This window comes from Physeter macrocephalus, chromosome 2 (assembly GCF_002837175.3).
Source record: "Physeter macrocephalus isolate SW-GA chromosome 2, ASM283717v5, whole genome shotgun sequence".
Taxonomy (NCBI): Eukaryota; Metazoa; Chordata; class Mammalia; order Artiodactyla; family Physeteridae; genus Physeter; species Physeter macrocephalus.
This window is the reverse complement of record NC_041215.1, coordinates 64375117-64394618: the sequence shown is the minus strand read 5'-3', so window position 1 is coordinate 64394618 and position 19502 is coordinate 64375117. Positions and strand designations below refer to the sequence as shown.

Below are 19502 nucleotides of genomic sequence, written 5' to 3'. Positions count from 1 at the left end.
GCCCAGCCGCTCCGCGGCATGTGGGATCTTTGCGGACCAGGGTCACGAACCCGTGTCCCCTGCGTCGGCAGGCGGGCTCTCAACCACTGCGCCACCAGGGAAGCCCCTGTTAATGCTAATTCTTGACTTTAGGAATTAACAGGCAGGTGTTATTAATGGTGCATATAATTTACAAAATTAGGGGCTTCTTTTCATTAGGATACAGGTTTGAACAATTTCAATGATCATAAAGGACAAGGGCATTTGGGTTGAAATGACTGCAGTTTTTCAGTGGAAGGGGAAACAATGGTTTTTAACAGTCCCTGGAAATCTAGTTGCCTGGTACAATGAAAACTCAACCGTCTTGCTCAATAATGCCAACAACACACATGACTTTACCCATAAATGACATGCTGTAGATTCAGCTTAATCAGATTAAACTTTCTAGAAAGCTTCATGGGGTTGTTACCATGGCTGTAGATTGCTAGTGGTTAAAAATGAATGTTTTCTACTTTTGGTTACTTTCAAGGTGGTTGAATATGTGGGTTTTCTATATAAAATTTCCCTTCTCTTTGGATCAAAAAAATTTTTATCTAAATTTAATCATAACTATAATTATGTAATCTTTAATAAAATTTCGTAACTTTAATGGACATTAACATTAATAATGTTGCCCAGAAGCATTTTGCTTGTATCTTGTTCCAAGTAGCCATGCTTTTTCTTCTTTTAGGTTGCTATGGTCGCTCAATTTGATCCTGTTAGAATGATGTCAGACACAATGGCATCAAAAGCGAGGATGGGTATTGGAATCAAAGAAGAATTTATTCTTCAAAAGCCACTCTTCACATTGAATACATACAATGAACAGCAGGTAATTATGGAAATTAGCACGATTGTTGCAAAAGCCATGATGATAGAATTGTAGAAGTGTGTGTTTGGGGTTACAAATTATTTTCAATATTTACATTTAAATACCATCCATATTAGCATAATTTTTATTTCTAAATGAGAGCACATAATTACTGAACAATTCTTAATATAAAATAGTTGAGGGGCTTCCCTGGTGGCGCAGTGGTTGCGCGTCCGCCTGCCGATGCAGGGGAACCGGGTTCGCGCCCCGGTCTGGGAGGATCCCACATGCCGCGGAGCGGCTGGGCCCGTGAGCCATGGCCGCTGAGCCTGCGCGTCCGGAGCCTGTGCTCCGCAACGCGAGAGGCCACAACAGAGGGAGGCCCGCATACCACAAAAAAAAATAAAATAAAATAGTTTATAGGTGACCACAGAACAAAACACTTTATGTGAAAATGTTATGTCATTGAAAATTATTTTAATCTAAAAAATAATTTTATAAAATTTTAAAGTTGTGTTAATACTGTGTTGTTTAAATATTTATCATATTCAGAATTTTTAAAATGCATAACATAAATCCTATTAAAGAAACAACTAATAATACTGATAAGACAAAGCAGAGGGAAGCTTTCTGAAATTAAAATGAACAGAAGATAATGTATCAGAGCTAATGATGAAACATTTGCTGTGGGAAAAGGTATTAAGAGGTTATTTAACTATTTTTAGGAACTTGTGAATTATTTTAATCTGTTTCTATAGCTGAGAAAGGATTTTTAAAAGTTTTTTTTAGATGGATGGATGGAAGAGAAGGAGCCAGGACATATGAATGAATGGATATCACTGAAGTTAAGGGAGAAAGTAGTTGTTAACTTTACAAATCTAAGAAAAGCTAAATGCTTATTTAATTATTTAAAAAGCAGGAAACTTCATTCACTCACTGACAAATCGAGTGTGCCTCTTTTATGTGCTGCATACTTTGCTAGGGAATAAAAAGATGAACAATTCACATATTAATTGGGCAAATATTTATGGAACATATACTGTATCTGGCACTGAGCCTGGTGCCAGGGCTGCATCCTGAGCAAGATAAACTTGTCGTGTGTGGAGGAAGTGAGCAGGGGAGTTGGGTTGGGAAGGAAAGTAGCATGCATGGGAATAACTCCACTAGGGTGAGATCACCTCCGGCTAAGGGCTGCAGCGGCAAGAGGAAAGGAATGAACGGGCAACCCTGAATGGGAAGTCAGAGAAATGGAAAAGGGGAAACTAAGCTCCATCTTAGTTGAGGAATTTTGGCAGCAGTAACAGAACTCATTCCAGATAATTTAAGTTAAAAACAAACAACAGCAAAACTGGATTGGGGGGAGGGGTGGGTGTAGGGAGAGGGATTAATTAGAAAATGCACGGGTATCTCCAGAAGCCAAAGCGGGGAGGGCAGTTGGGCTTACAAAGAATTGAAGTCAGAGATGAAAAGTTTTCAGCTACCTGGGCTGAGGAAATAAGTGCTTCACCAAGCAGAAGAGGGTGAAAAGAGGCCCTTAACGGTATGTGTTCAGTGTAAGGTACATGGTAAGGGTGGGTGCTGGGGGATGAGACTGGAGACATAAATTCCGGTTAGACTGTGAAAAGTATAGTAGATCTTACTTGCTAAGACTTTTGACCTTTGTCCTGTGAGCAGAGGTGAGACTTTGAAGCAGGTGAATTATATAATCAGCTTTATGTTATAGCAGTGTGTCCTGAATGGAAAATTGGTGGAGGTGGAGTCAGGTCCTTTTAAGATGGTGGAGCCCTCATAGAAGTGGCGTGGAGTGGGAGGAGGGTGGCCTGGCAGGGGCATGGATGGCTCTGGCTGAGAAGAGGAGGGGAATAATGAAAGTGATGGTGATTCTAAACTAGGCAGTGAGTGATATTGAGAAGAGCCTGCATTTTGGATTGAAATCCACATCCACTATTAACTGGCTGTGTGAACTTGTGTAAGCTATTAACATCTTTATGTCTTGTTTACTTCATCTGTAAAACAATAATTTGTAAGGTTCTTGTGAGGATTGGTATAATAAATGTCAATTGCCTAGAATATTGTCTGGCACCTAGTAGTAATTCAGTAAATTATAATCATTAGGTGGTGCTGCCTTTAACCATATAAGAATTCAGAAGGAAAAGCCGACTTAGGGAGAGGGCATTTGTTTTGTTCATATCAGGTTTAGGTTGAAGATATCTAATACACACAAGAAACTGATGGGCTTCCTCTGGGTAGGAGAATTGGGGAAATGGAGGTCAGTATGTGAGGGAGATCTTCATTTCACTTGATATGTATTGAAAAAAACAGAATTATGAAAACATTTTAAAACTCACAGTTCTGGAGCTGGGGGGAAAGAAGGTGAATCCTGGAGATAATGAGGATGTCAACAGCACACAGGTGGAGCATGAATCCTTCAAAGTGGATGAGAGTGACCAGGGAGACTCTTTTGGAGCAAAAGAGGAGAAACCTAGGTCTAAGGCTCAAATATGTTGCTTTTCAGACACAGATCTCAGTGTTGTTCCTGACTTATATGCATCGTTGCCCCTAGTCCCTGTATTGATCGGTTACCAAGTTCTATTGATTCTTCCCTTCATAGTGTTTTGGACAGTTCTCTCTTTCTTGCTACCAGCCAATTTTAGGCATTTATTATTTCATGTCTCGACAATTGTAGTAGACTCTTAAGCACTCTCCCTGCCTCCATCTCTTCTTTCTCTGCCACCTTAATTTATCCTGAACTTGTAATCAGATGCATCTTCTTATGCAACAGCAATGATTATATTAGTTCCATGCTGAAAACAGAAACACAACCTCAGTAGCTCCCCAGACTCCTTGGCATAGCCTTCAAGCCTTTAAAATTCAAGTCCCAGTCTTAGAAGTGTTCTTTTTCAGTGTTCCCCAATGGTACCAAGTACTCTACCCAGATTACCCCCATCCCAACTTAACTTATTTCGTCTCTGAGTTTGCATATGCCTTTTTTTCTTGATTTCTCTTCCTCCCCCAGCCCCATCCCCAGCTTTATAGAAGAGTAAGTTGAACTTTAAAGTTAGCTCAAGTGGCCCTCCTTACCTGAGACCATCCTAGTCTCATTGGCACCAGGAGATGTCTCTCCGTATTCTACTACTCTTGGAGCATCTGTCACATGTTGCCACAGACTGTAGTTATCTGTGTACATTTTTTTACCTCTGTTAGTGTAAGAGCTCCTTGAAGGAGGGGTTGCTTTCAACAGCTTGTTATCCCATCCTCTAGGGGGACTTCAAGTTCATGTAAATGTTTCATTAGCTGAAATCCATACGTGGCCACCTTCTTATCATTGCAAACAGTGTCTGTTGACATTAATATTCATAGAAGGAGGAATAATGTCCAATCAGCTATAAATGAAAAGGGAAATTGAACTACTCATATGTCTATACCCCTTAGAGTCAGATTGACGGAAGCATTTTCTAGTTCTGCTTGAAATAGAAATCTGGCCTTGGAAGAAAAGTTCTATTGATTTTGTTTTTCAAATAGTGGCCATGTGTTTGAACTTAATTTACATATTTCCAAATGATGGAGAAATTAAAATGTCTGTTTAAAGACAGATGTACAAGGTTGTGGTTTAGGTTTATTTTAATCAATGGTGGTTTATATTTTATAATTCCAGCTAACAATAAATAACAAATCAATGATCGTACTGAAAGTAAGCTTCTTTTACCCCATCTTTTAATAATTTTAATGTTTTATTTTGACTAATCTAGTATACAGTATTCTGTACATCTTATGTTGGAAACCACTGATATACTGGAAAGTGATAATGTCAAAAAGGTTTGGATATTTTCAGTAAGAATAACCAGAATATAGTCCCTGTATACACAGAATTTACTGTCATCTAGTCATCTATCCAGCAAAAACAAATTACACGGCTTGGGGATATACAGAACTAAATGATAAAATTTACTTCAATGAAATGCTATTTATTTAAATCATTTTATTTCTACAGATAATTTCTGACCCTAGACTTCGTTTTGAGTTAGCACTTCGAGAAGCTGGACTTCATAAAACATTTTATGCCAAGGAGATATTACCAAAAATCGGTCCTCAAAAACCTCCAAGAAGGGATACAGAGTCTACTGTATTCAAAATCTAGAGTTCATCCTCAAATCCTGTTATACATAAATAAGATTTTTCTTTGAATACATGTATATGGATAACAATTAATACTACTTTCTAAATTTTTTTCAAATATCAGACATAGAAATCATAGCATCTGTTAAAAACAACTTTTTCTTTTATGATTCTAAGATTTTTATGCACTATTTCCAATATCTTTGTTATGTTTAATAGTACTAAATTCTCCAAAGACTATGGAACTTAATTATGACACATATGGAACATATATTATCATTTAGTAAATTGAATTTTGGAGGTTGCATTATGCCATAAAAAGAGCTCAAAATAACCATTTGCAAGAATTACTGTTTATGTTGCTACTACCTACTAATGTTCATTTGTGCTTGTTATTTCAGAATTTGAATTTTTTAATTATGGAAGTTTCATTATCATTAATACTTCTATTATTTCTCTATTATAAGAGGAGACTCAACCTTTCTCTAAATTTAGAAGCCAATTTGGTATACCATGTTTACTGCAAACCAATCATCCAAACAACTTCATTTTGCAAATTAGCCTGTAAGAATAAATTAGAAATTAGAAATAGCATTTCAAGCATAAGGATATCTGTTTTGGCTTGGAAAAATGTATTTGTATGGTTGTTTGGAAGGAATGTTTTAAAATTCAGAATGCTATCAAAATGTCCATGTTATCTATTAAATATCTAGATGATTTTATAAAAAGGAAGTGTTTCAAATAAAACTCAAGCATAATTTTTTTACTATTTCTAAACAATCACACAAATACAAGTAGCTGGTGATACACAGCAGGAGGTAGTGTCACTATTTTCAGAACCATGGAGTTGATACTTGTGGTTATGATGAAAATATTAGTTGAGGTTTGGGCAGCAGCCTAGATGCTGGCTATGACCAGACTCAGACCTTATTAATTTTCTTTGTTTTTAAAAATAGTATTAATAATAGTTACCATTCATTGAGCACAAACTGTGTGCTCAGTACCCTATATGTACTTTACATATAATGTCTTACTTGACCATCATAACAACCTTATGAGATTGTCATCTGCATTTTACAGATAAGGAAATAGATTCAGGAAGGTAAAATAATATGCCTTAGATCAGTTGTTTGTCAAACTGTGGGTCACTAAATCAATCTAGTGAGTCCTGACCAGTATTTTTTAAATGACACAAAATAAAATAAATCTGAAATCCATGTGTGATTTGGGTTTCATCCCCTCTCAGTTCCACAAGATATTTCTCTTGTTTGGTTACCCTCTTTCTCTCCTGTATCTTCAAGTTCTCCTTCAGCATACATATACACTCGAATAAATTCCACTTAAAAAATCGATTTCCATTAACCCCACATTTTCTGCTAGCTACCAGGCTATTTCTCTGCTCCTCTTCTTAAGTGAACGTCTTGAAAATGTTGCCTCTAGATATTTGGTGTCTTGTCACTTTCTAGTTACGGTCACTCGCTCTGAGCTAGCTTTGCCCTCACCCTCCACTGACACTGCTCTTAGCAAGGGCACCAGTAAACTCCATACTGACAAATTTGATGACCATTTTCAGTCTTCATCTTACTGACTTCATAGCAGCCTTTAACTCTGTTGACAACCACCCCATCTTGGAACATGTTCTTCTCTTGGCTTCTATGACACCAGTCTGCTTTACCTCCTGCTTCTTTAGTCACTCCTCAATCTTCTTGGCTGACGCCTCCATCTCCATTGATCTCTAAGTGATGGAGAGTTCTGGGATTAGACCTTCTAGCTGTCTCTTTCTTTACTGTTGAATCGCCCAAGGGAAGATCCTTAAACACTATATTTTAGTTTTAGTTATAAAATTATGTCTGAGTGTCTTTTAATCTATAGGCTTCCCCCTCCATCCTTGTTTTTTCCCTTGAAATGTATTTGTTTGAAAAAACAGATATATTTACATGTAGAATTTCCTATGTTGGATTTTTTTGACGGTGTCCTCCTGGTGTAGTTTAATATGTTCCTCTGTCCTCTGTTCTTTGTGTGTGCTATAAATTGGTAGTTGAACTTAGAAGCTATATTAGATTCAGTTTCTTTTTTTTTTTTCCAAAACCACTTAATTTTACTGTTGTGTTCTGTCATCTGAGCATATTTTTTTGGAATTTTAGCTATTACTAATTCTTAATGCCTAGAGCCATTAATTAATTATAGATTACATGCTAGAAATTCTGTAATTCAATCACTCCTTTTTCCTTTATTAGTGGAAACCTTATATAAAGAAAAATTTCCCTCTTCTCTATTTGGTAGAGAAGATAAGAAATGTAAGCTAAGTGTTTGAGCCTTTTTTTTCCCATTAACTTATGAGGTTTGAAAATAATGAGTTGGCTTTCTAATATCATCCAAAGGTGATCAGTTTTGTTGTATCTTTATGAAGTCATAGATTTAAAGGAACTTGATGTTTCAGTCTGTTGAAGTATTATCCTTATTGCTCCTCAAATTATCTCCTCCTTGCCCAAAGGAAGTCTTTTCAGTTTGGCTCATGGGTTCTTTAAAGACAACTTAATAGACTTGATAACTTCCTTGCTATTCCAGTTATCTATTGCTTTTTGACAAAACTTAGTGGTTCAAAACTACATTTTTTTTTTTTTTTTTTTTTTTTACTATCTTTCATGGTTTCGTGGGTTGACTGGGCTTTGCTGTATGGTTCTTGCTTGGAATTTGTATTAACTTTATATCACTGTTGTAACAAATTACCACAAACTTAGTGGTTTGAACAATACAAATTTCTTATTGTTCTGAAGGTTGGAAGTCTGATTTGGGTCCCACTGGGCTAAAATCAAGACATCAACAGGGCTGCATTCCCATCTGGAGACTCTAGTGGAAAATCTGTTTCTTTGCCTTTTCCAGCTCCTAGAGGCTGCTCACATTCCTCAGCGAAAATGTTAGAATTAGAATATATTACTCATTTACATTATCTCATATTTTACGCACAACAAACAGTCTTAGAATAAAATACCGGTATGATAAAAACATCAAAGTAATGGTACCACCATCCACCACATTATGCAAACCTGAAATCTGGTTGTCATTCATGATGCTATGTGCCCCCTCTCACTTGTAATAACTAATCTGTCAAGACTTATTGCCTTTCTAGTTCCAACACTGGAACCATAGTGCCCATGTTGGATATTTGCCATGATTTTTGGCTTCCTTGCCACACCATTCTCACAGTTGGGGAATACCCCACATTATGCATTCATCTTCCAGAGTAGAAAGAAGCTAGATACTCAGTTTCCCCAGCCTCTCATGTTATATTATTTGGCAATGAAATGCACCCATTTGATACTTCATTGCTAAGAGAGCTATGTGAGAAAGCAAAAATCCACTTTCTGGTGGTAATGGAAGCTTTCAGCTTGGGGTATAATAGTTGCATAGCTTTTATTTATTTATTTTTACTACAGGCATACCTCATTTTATTGTGCTTTGCTTTATAGTGCTTCACAGATATTGTGTTTTTTTACAAGTTGCAGGTTTGTGGCAACCCTGCATCGGGCGCGATTTTTACAACATTTGCTAACTTCGTGTCTCTGTTTCACATCTTGGTAATCCTCGTAATATTTCAAAAATTTTTTATTATTATATTTGTTATGGTGATCTGTGTTCAGTGATCTTTGATATTACTGTTGTAATTGTGTTGGCACCATGCTCATGTAATACGGCAAACTTAATTGATAAACATTGTGTGTGTTCTGACTGCTCCACCGACTTGCTGTTTCCGCATCTGTCTTCCTCTCCTTGGGCATCCCTATTCCAGGTGACACAACAATATTGAAATTAGGCCAGTTAATAACCCTTAGCCTCTAAATGTTCAAGTGAAAGAAGAGTCGCATGTCTCTCACTTTAAATTAAAAACTAGAAGTGATCAAGCTTAGTGAGGAAGGCATGTCGAAAAGCCAAAGATAGGCTGAAACCTAGGCCCCTTGTGCCAAACAGTTAGCCAAGTTGTGAACACAAAGGAAAGGTTCTTGAAGGAAATTCAAAGTACTACTCCAATGAACACATGAATGATAAGAAAGTGAAACAGCTTACTGCTGTTATGGAGAAAGTTTGAGTGGTCTGGATAGAAGATCAAACCAGCCACAACATTCCCTTAAGCCAAAGCCTAATCCAAAACATCCATTAACTCTGTGAAGGCTGAGAGAGTTGAGAAGCTGCAGAAGAAAAGTTTGAAGCTAGCAGAGTTTGGTTCATGAGGTTTAAGGAAAGAAGCCCTCTCTGTAACATAAAAGTACAAGGTGAAGCAAGTGCTGATGTAGAAGCCGCAGCAAGTTTTCCAGGAGATCTAGCTAAGATAATTAATAAAGGTGGTGTTACCAAACTGGGTCCATTTGCCAGACGTGCGGCAAGACAAACGCTAAGACACTGAGGTTTCCAGATAAGAAAGAGTTTATTCACAAGGCAGCCAAGTGAGGAGATGGGAGAACAAGTCTCAGGGGGTTGGGATATTTATGGGGTAAGCAGGGTGGTCTCAGGCATGGGGAAAGGTGATTAGAGGTAGGGAAAATGGTGGAGGTAATCAGTGTTCCGTGCAGGTGCATCTGGGCTACATGATTCTGCATATTCAAAATGGAGACACAACATGATCTGAGGGTGGCATTTTCCAGCCCTCTGACATCAAAAGAGCATTCACTGGACATCTGAGCAGGCCCAGTTTTAGGGTCATAGTTCCATCCAGTCCCCAGCCAGCTCACACTGGGCAGGAGCTGACTTCAAGTTCCTATAAAACAACTGGGCTGTATGAAGCTAGGAAGGTATGCAGCTTAAGCGAGGAAAAGAGAGAGAAAGAAAAAAAATACTAAAGTGAACTCAATCAATGAAGACAGTTTAAAAGCAAAGAGGTTTTAACAAGGTGATCCCTTATCTGTTCTTCTGTAAGACAAGTTCAAGAATTTCTATAGTTATCAGCTTCTGTTAATTGTATGGGGCACAGTTTCAGTGGCTACACTAAATAAGAGATTTTCAGTGTAGGTGAAACAGCCTTCTATTAGAAGAATATGCTTTCTAAGACTTTCATAGCTAGAGAGGACAATTCAATACCTGGCTGACTCTCGTTAGGGGCTAATGCTGCTGGTGACTTTAAGTTGAAGCCGGTGCTCATTTACCATTTTGAAAATTCTAGGACCCTTGGCTTATGCTCAGTCTACTCTGTCTGTACTCTATAAATGGAACAACAAAGCCTGGACAACAGCACACCTGTTTACAACATGGTTTACTGAATATTTAAGCCCACTGGTGAGACTTACTGCTCAGAAAAAAAAAATGATTCCTTTCAAAATATTTCTGCTCATTGACAATGTCCCTGGGCACTTAAGAGCTCTGATGCAGATGTACGATGAGATTCATGTTGTTTTCATGCCTGCTAACACAACATCCATTTTGCAACTCATGGATTTTGTAAGGCTATAGCTGCCATAGATAGTGATTCCTCTGATGGATCTGGACAAAGTAAATTGAAAATCTTCTGGAAAGGATTCACCGTTCTAGATGCCGTGAAGAACATTTGTGATTCATGGGAAGGAGTAGGAGTAGGAGTTTGGAAGAAGTTGATTCCAACGTACATCGATGACTTTGAGGGGTTTAAGACTTCAGTGGAGTAAGTAACTGCAGATGTGGTGGAAATTGCAAGAAGACTAGAATTAGAAGTGGTGCCTGAAGATGTATCTGAATCGCTGATAAAACTAACAGCTGGAGAGTTGCTTGTTATGGATGAGCAAAGAAAGTGGTTTCTTGAGATTGAATCTACTACTGGTAAAGACGCTATGAAGATTATTGAAATGACGACAAAGGATTTAGAATATTACATAAACTTAGTTAATGAAACAGCAGCAGGGTTTGAGCAGATTGACTCCCACTTTGAAAGAAGTTGTACTGTGAGTAAAATGCTATCAAACATCACTGCAGGCTACAGAGAAATCCTTTGTGAAAGGAAGAGTTCAGTGATACTGCAAACATCATTCTTGTCCTATTTTAAGAAATTGCCACAGTCACCCCAACCTTCAGCAACCACCAGCCTGCTCAGTCATCAGCCATCAACATCGAGGCAAGACCCTCCACCACAAAAAGATTACGACTCGCTGAAGGCTCAAATGATGGTTAGCATGTTTTAGCAATGAAGTATTTTATAATTAAGGTACAAACATGTTTTGAACGTAATGCTCTTGCACGCATAATAGACTACTACAGTATAGTATAAGCATAACTTTTATATACACTGGGAAACCAAAAATTTCGTGTGACTTGCTTTATTGCAATAGGTGCTTTACTGCAGTGGTCTGGAACCAAGCCCGCAATATCTCCGAGGTATGCCTGCACGTCGTATTTTTTCCAGCTAGCTCTGCCAGCGTGTCATCATCATCATCATCATCATCATCATCTCCTCCTCCTCCTCTTCTCCCTCCTCCTTCTTCTTTTTAAAATTAAGGTATAATTGACATATAACATTAAATTAATTTCAGGTGTACAACGTGTTTTAATATTTGTATATATTATGAAATGATCACCGCAATAAGTCTAGTCAACATCTATTACCATACTTTTGGTATCTCGCTCTCAGGATAGGTGATGCAAGCAAAGGTGCATGGGACTAGCAGAGCTGCAGTGGGTCTTCAAGGAAGCAGTCTCCTAGTGAGGGTTGAGCATCTTCTCTGGCCCTCCCAGAAATTCTAGGAAGTACCTAACACCCTTTAATAAATTGCTTTCCTATTTCAACTAGCTTAAGTGGGTTTTGCTGTTTGCTACTATGGATGCACTGATACACTGTTCTTTTTTCAGTTCCTCTAATGTACCTACCACAAAATTTCCTCTTTTTTCAGTCTCATGCCCTCTGTAGATAATCCCTCTGTCTCAGTAGTCTGTCCTCCCAATTATCATTTTCTCTTTCTCCAAAAAGTAGGATAAAAAGAATATTTACATGGTGTTTTTGGTTTTTTTTTTTTGAATGTCACATTAGTTGCTGACTGCTGTTTTCCACAGCATTGTTTTCTACTCTATGAAAGGGCCTACTGAAAATTACTTTCTTCTCAAAAAGTTTAGCCCATTTTCCCATACCCAAAGTCCTATGTAGTTTTTTTATTTTTAAAAATCATGAAGAGGGTGAAGAAGCTTCCTACATCTGGCATATATTTAGTTATTCTTCATGGGGACTGCATTTTCTTGGGTTTTATTTTGCCCCCATTAACACAGCTTCATCATCTCCTTAGCTATGCTAGATTTTAAGTGTAGGACACAGAGGTAAAATATTGTCATTCTGAAGGTAAAAGACATTTTTAAGGAAACCTGGGAAAATTGGAGACCTTTTAAGACCAAGACTTTACCTAGAGAAGTTATGAGGAAAATCTAAGATACAGACTTTTAAAGATCTCAGTCAAATCCCAGAAATGATGAAGTTTGATCTAAGGAGAAAAAAAAGGTCTGAGAATTCTACTGTTTCTGACATCTGATCGAGTTGTTTTGGAAAAATTGTTGTATGTTGGTTGATACATTTGAGGATGAACACTTGATAGATTACTGACGAGTGCTGGAGAGGTCCTGAGTAAGAAACTTTTCAGGAACTTAAACATTGAACATTTTGAAACACTGAGTATTTCACTTTGAGACTCAGTGTGGGACTGGATTATAATAATAGAATTCACAAACTCCATGACCCCTTATGGAATCAAGTCTCAATCATTAGGGAGGAGTGTGGCATCAAGTCTGTCCTGTTCATATTTTAAAAATCTCTAGGAAGATGTTTTCCAACCCCTACAGTAATTCTTTTTTTATTCTAACAAGTGACTGTGTTCTTGTTCTTTGCTACCTTCCATAGTATTTGAGTTTATTTTTTTACTGCTTAACCTGACTCAGGTTTGTTTATTTAAATTATTTAAATACATGTTTCTAATGTCAATGTAGGCCTTACTAATATTACCAAATACATTTTTTTTTTTCTTTTTTGTCCCTTAGAGAATTTGTTATTTTATATGTGGGAATGTAATTGTGGGGAAAGAGTAGTTGCATTATTTTCCTTTTACTTTGCATGTTTTCCCGGACATGTCAATATTACTTAGCACCACATATGCTTAAAACTCCTAATATTTATAAACAATTTCAAAAACAATTTGCTTGCATTTGTTTACATTTTATAAATATTGTATTAATCTGAAATAATTACCTTCACATATATTTAAAATAAATGCTGCAAAAAAAATTGTCCTATTACTATTGACGTATTATAAGCTTAGTTTGGGAAGATTATTAAAGGTAATATTTATTTTTAAACTTACTAAAATGAAATAAAACATTACTTGGAAGTAAAAATAACTCACTTGCTAAAGAAAATCCAGCACAATGCAACTTGAAGTTATGTCCATGTGGATTGCGACTCTATTATCTGGAAAGAAAAGATCCAGATAATGTGAAGAAAATATTTTCTCATCCGTGTTTCATATCAATATAACATTGTTACTTAAAATTGACTTAAAAGACCAGCAGAAGCCTCAGAGCTTCTTTATTTTTATGTTTCTAGACAATCTGCTTTTTTACCCTACTTTCTCTGTCCAAATCTATGGCTTAATTCAATTCAACAAATATTTACTGAAATTATGGCTTAAGAGAAAACAGAGTCTCTTCAACCATTAAAAAGAATGAGGATTGTGGTGATGGTTACACAAGTCTATGAATATTCTAAAAACCATTGAATTATACACCTTAAATTGGTGAATTATATGGTGTGTGGCTTATATCTCAGTAAAGCTGTTAAAAAAAAAATAGCAAGGAGAGTTACATGGACTAATATGAAAAGAGAACCAAGATATATAGGTGAGGCGTGGGGAGCAACAACAGAAAAATACGTATAGAATGATCTCATTTATGTAAAAAGAATAATGCACATTTCTGGAAGGATATATAAGAAACTATCGGCAGCTGTTGCTTTTGAGTAATTAGAATAGAAAATTTTGATGGAGTGGTGACCAGGGAAGTTTTACTTTTTTCTTTATATGCTTTTACACTGTTTTAATGTTTACCATGAGCCTGTATTACTTTATAATAATGGTTTTCAAAGCTGGATTATTTTATAGGGTGCTATGTATCAGATGCTGGGGAATGTAGGAGTTCTAGAACCTGCATAAACCATTCACTTTGATGGGCAACATCTAGCGGGGCTTCAAGGTGAATAGGGGTCAGTCAATAAATGCTTGTTGACTCAGTGAATGGATGGATCGAACTATATGATTTTGCCTTTATACGGGATACTCAATCAAGAAATAGTTATCTATAGCTTCTCTGTATAGGATAAATATACATGGTAGAAAGACAAAGTTCAAAACCCTTTGTCTTCCTAAAGCATGCTCAGAATTTGGGGAGATAAAACATCTCACATATTTAGGAAAAAATACAAGTAAAAGGTGGTAGATATGAGAGAACTACAGAGCAAGACAACGTCTTATCCCGCTTGCTTCCCTAATGTCTGTGGTCCAACTCCTCAGCTTCTTGGGACATTGGAACAACTTATTTCTTCTCTGTTCCTTCTCTGCTCTCCTTTTCCACCTTATGCACAGAGATAAGAAAGAACTAAGAAGTGAAAGGAGCAGAAAAGGTAGATGGGGTTGGATGAGTCCAAAGGACTGTGTCAAGGAGGAGAAAGAGTTTTACAGTAGACTTATGGCCTAGCATATAAGTTAAAACATGAAATTGGGACGCCATTGCAAAGGACTTCTGTGGAGACCATGACCAAGACCACCCTCAGAAAACCTCTGAGGGGAAATGGAAAATCTCCTAGTCCTCTACACACATGTAGTTAAAGGAAACTGTATAATCTGTGGTGCAGGCACAGAACAAATGATTGTAGAATATTATGCAACCAGAATATTGAGACCCAGAACTCAAACATTAGGCATGGATAATTATTCAAAGTGTCATGGTTTGTTGAGTGGCTTTACAAGGTAGCAGAAGTTGATATTGGGACCCTTCCAGTAGGGAAGAAAATAAATTTCTGTGAGTCCTTTTGTTCAGACCTGGCAGAATTTTCACTCCTGCAGGCTGCTGACCATCATCCCCTTCTTGGTCTGTCCCCATGACAAAGGAAATGATGCACCATTCAGATATTTCCTTTGTGCTGTTTGTGTACCCACTGAGGCTTGTTAAAGCTAGAAATTGGTACCTATTGGTATCTGCGAGTTTCATTTCTGTCATCCTCCAACCTAAGCCCATCCTTCTCTGACACAGGCCTATGGACCCTCGAATAACAGCCTAAGGTGTTTGAACTTTATCATGTTGACAGTATAAATAGTTCACGCTTTATTGGATACAGAAACAAAGATAGTGCTTTTGGAAGGTTAATATGAGAGCAGGGTACACGTTGGATGGAAGCAGAAAGAAGACTAAGATTGGGGGAACTCTTTATAATTAGTTAGAATAAATCAGGTGAGAGATGATATGAAAGGGGGGATCAGTGGAGTCTGTGATTCTTATCACTTCAGGAGAAAAACTCAGCTCTGAATTCATTAATTCCTTTCCCTCTTGCAAAGTTCCTTTAGATGGGTAGGGGAACAGAGGAAGCCTTGAGCAAGTAGATATGCAAATTAAAATATGCATAACACTCCTGAGCACCAAGGTGTGATAACTGGGCTGGCTCTAGATTTTCTTTTCCTCTTGTCCAAACCAGGTATTTCTGAACCTCAAACAGTATACTTACTGCTCTTCCAGAATCTGTGATCAATTCTGATCCCAAGCATATGTGATAAGGAAGCCCCCCCTCACTCCGCATCAAGCCCTTGAGGCTGCTTCTGTGGCCCGTGTATCGTGTTGCTCCAGCAACCAGGGCCTGGTCTGTTGCACCTGTCATCTTGTCTGTGGCTACCTCCCTGTGCTTCCTTGGTGATGATTTTTCTGCCTATAGTACTCTAGGACCTAGAGGTGGTGTTCTCTGACCAAAACCTGCAGCTGCTCTGATCCCTGCCTTCACACATCTCCTATTACTAACCAGCTGCCTGGAGTTATGCCCCATCCCATCCCAGCTTGAATCTCTCTTACTCTCTGTTCACTTCAGTTATTGGTTCTTCCACCTTATCTGTCCTTCGTTTTGAATGTGCCATACTCTCCATACTCATTTCCACATGCCAACTATGCTAGCTGGCACCAAAGACCACACCCAGTGAGCCAGCTTCCCAGTTGTCAGGCCCTTCTGTAGTTCCTTCCCTCCACATTGAATCTGGGTGACATTGTGACTTCTATAATATAATGGACAGGAGTGATGGTTGTGCCAGTTCTGGCCTAACCATTAGAAAAGGCTTGGCATCTTCTGCTTCTGTGTTCTCAGAACCCAGTTGCCTTGTGAGAAGTCTGACTACCCTGATGAAAGATAGGCCACATGGAGAGTCCTGGAGGATGAGGAGCTCTGTAAATAGACATGCTATGTGTTGGAGCACTAAAGCACCAGATACAGGAGGGAAGAAGTCATCTGGAACATTCCACTACAGTCAAGCCTCCAAATGACTCCAGCCCCAGCTGCCATATGACTACAACCATATGAGAGACCCCCAGTGAGACCAGCAGAAAACCACCCATCTAAGCCCAGTTAACCCACGGAATTATGAGAAAGATAGTAAGTTTGTTGTGTAGAAGCAGATATCTGAATCAAAACCTTCAAGAGAGAGATCCTTGACTATATCCAGTCCTTTGCCTGAACTTCTAATAGTAGTTGGGTTGGCCAAAATGTTCGTTTAGGTTTTTGTGACATCTTACAGAAAATCCCGAACTAACTTTTTGACCAACCCAATAGTAGTCAACAATTTTTTTTTAATGTATAACTGAGTTACCTTACTGTACAGCAGATATCAACACAACACTGTACAACAACTGTACTTCAACAGCAACAAAAAGAACCCAAAAAAAAACCCCTGTAACTATACATCTCAATACTAGTTACATATATACATACCGGCAAATAAATGAGAAATAGGCTAGATATTAACAATAGTTGTTTTAGGGTAGTAGAACTCTGGGTGACTTTTTTTTTCCTTCATCTATTTGTCTAACTGGCCGAAGTTTTCTTTAGTGAGGAAATCTATATAATGAAGGTATGGAATTTTAAATTATGTCACAATTGGGAGTAATTTAAGCAAAACTTGCCTAAGTGTACAGAGTATTGTGGACTAGAAAAATTTTCAAAGTTCAGGTTGCTGTAAAAGGATTGGTTCTAGAACTTGGCATTAGATGGGTGGGTTAGCTCAGGAAGAAAGCATAATAAGGGGATATGATGGTTGCACACAACCCTTATTGTCATTCAGTGGGTGGTATTTCCAGGTGTCATGTTGACCACAATCCCACGTGAGCTGGGGAACCCCGGTCTTTTCTGCTCAGGGTTAAACATGGCTAGAGAGTGTGGTTCACACAAGTCACCCACAGAACACACCTGTGACTCTCACATCTGAATCCAAGTTTTCCTTTTCACCTTTCTGCCCACTTGGCTGGAGCCAGAGGGAAGGGAACAGGAGGAACACAAGACACGGTCTGTGCTCTCAGCTGATCCACATCCGCTGATCATGCCTCCTGACAGCACACAAACGTCCTCACAGTAAACCTCTGGCAACTGATGATATTTCTTTTCCAAATAAGCTCATTGTTCATGGAAGAGACAGGCTTAAACTTGGGAACATTATCATCTGTATAGCTCAGTATCATCTTTAACCCAAACTGAGAGCTTCTGTGTTGGAATATGCAATGGAACACAGGATATCATCTCTGCTCTCATGGAATTCACAGTTTAGCTGCACTGCTGAGATATTTACATATGAAGAAATTACAATATAGGAAGATTATAGATACTAATTTTTTTAATAGATCTTTATTGGAGTATAATTACTTCACAATACTGTGCTAGTCTCTGTTGCACAACAAAGCAAATCAGCCATATGCATACACACGTCCCCATATCCCCTCCCTCTTGAGCCTCCCTCCCATCCTCCCTATCCCACCCCTCTAGGTCATCGCAAAGCACTGAGCTGATTTCCCTGTGCCAGCTGTTGCTTCCCACCAGCCAACTATTTTACATTGTCTGGTTTCCCCAGAACCACTTATTGAAGACGTTGTCTTTTCTCCATTGTATGTTCTTGCCTCCTTTGTCGGAAATTAGGTGTCCATATGTGCGTGGGTTTATCTCTGGGCATTCTATCTTGTACCATTGATCTATATTTCTGTTTTTGTGCCATTACCATACTGTCTCTTTTTTTTAACATCTTTATTGGAGTATAATTGCTTTACAGTGGTGTGTTAGTTTCTGCTTTATAACAAAGTGAATCAGTTATCCATATACATATATCCCCATATCTCTTCCCTCTAGCATCTCCCTCCCTCCCACCCTATCCCACCCCTCTAGGTGGTCACAAAGCACCGAGCTGATCTCCCTGTGCTATGCGGCTGCTTCCCACTAGCTACCGGTTTTACATTTGGTAGTATACACATGTCCATGCCACTCTCTCACTTAGTTCCAGCTTACCCTTCCCCCTCCCCGTGTCCTCAAGTCCATTTTCTAGTAGATCTGCATCTTTATTCCCGTCCTGTCCCTAGGTTCTTCATGACCATTTTTTTTTTTTTTTTAAGATTCCATATATAGGGCTTCCCTGGTGGCGCAGTGGTTGAGAGTCTGCCTGCCAATGCAGGGGACGCGGGTAGCCTGTGCCCCGCAACGGGAGAGGCCACAGCAGTGAGAGGCCCACGTACCGCAAAAAAAAAAAAAAAAAAAAAAATGATTCCATATATATGTATTAGCATACGGTATTTGTTTTTCTCTTCCTGACTTACTTCATTCTGTATGACAGTCTCTAGATCCAGCCACGTCTCTACAAATGACCCAATTTCGTTCCTTTTTATGGCTAATATTCCATTGTATATATGTGCCACATCTTTATCCATTCTTCTGTCGATGGACACTTAGATTGCTTCCGTGTCCTGGCTATTGTAAATAGTGCTGCAGTGAACATTGTGGTACATGACCCTTTTTGAATTATGGTTTTCTCAGGGTATATGCCCAGTAGTGGCATTGCTGGGTCATATGGTAGTTCTATTTTTAGTTTTTTAAGGAACCTCGTACTGTTCTCCTCAGTGGCTGTATCAATTTACATTCCCACCAACAGTGCAAGAGGGTTCCCTTTTCTCCACACCCTCTCTTCAGCATCTATTGTTTGTAGATTTTTTTGTTGATGGCCATTCTGACTGCTGTGAGATAATATCTCATTGTAGTTTTGATTTGCATTTCTCTAATGATTAATGATGTTGAGCATTCTTTCATGTGTTTGTTGGCAATCTGTATATCTTCTTTGGAGAAATGTCTTATTTAGGTCTTCTGCCCATTTTTGGATTGGGTGGATTGTTTTTTTGATAGTGAGCTGCATGAGCTGCTTGTAAATTTTGGAGATTAATCCTTTGTCAGTTGCTTCATTTGCAAATATTTTCTCCCATTCTGAGGGTTGTCTTTTTGTCTTGTTTATGTTTTCCTTTGCTGTGCAAAAGCTTTTACGTTTCATTAGGTCCCATTTGTTTATTT

The 19502-nt window shown here is 38.3% G+C and overlaps 1 protein-coding gene across 1 annotated transcript in view; it reads left to right on the top strand.

Annotated features, from left to right (window-relative positions):
• The window catches only part of CCDC148 (coiled-coil domain containing 148), a 310928-nt gene that overhangs the window by 274835 nt on the left and 16591 nt on the right, over positions 1 to 19502 (top strand). Inside the window, exon 14 of the mRNA XM_024122369.2 lies at positions 710 to 850. Coding sequence (XP_023978137.1) covers positions 710 to 850 — 141 coding nt within the window. The remainder of the gene's footprint in view (positions 1 to 709; positions 851 to 19502) is intronic.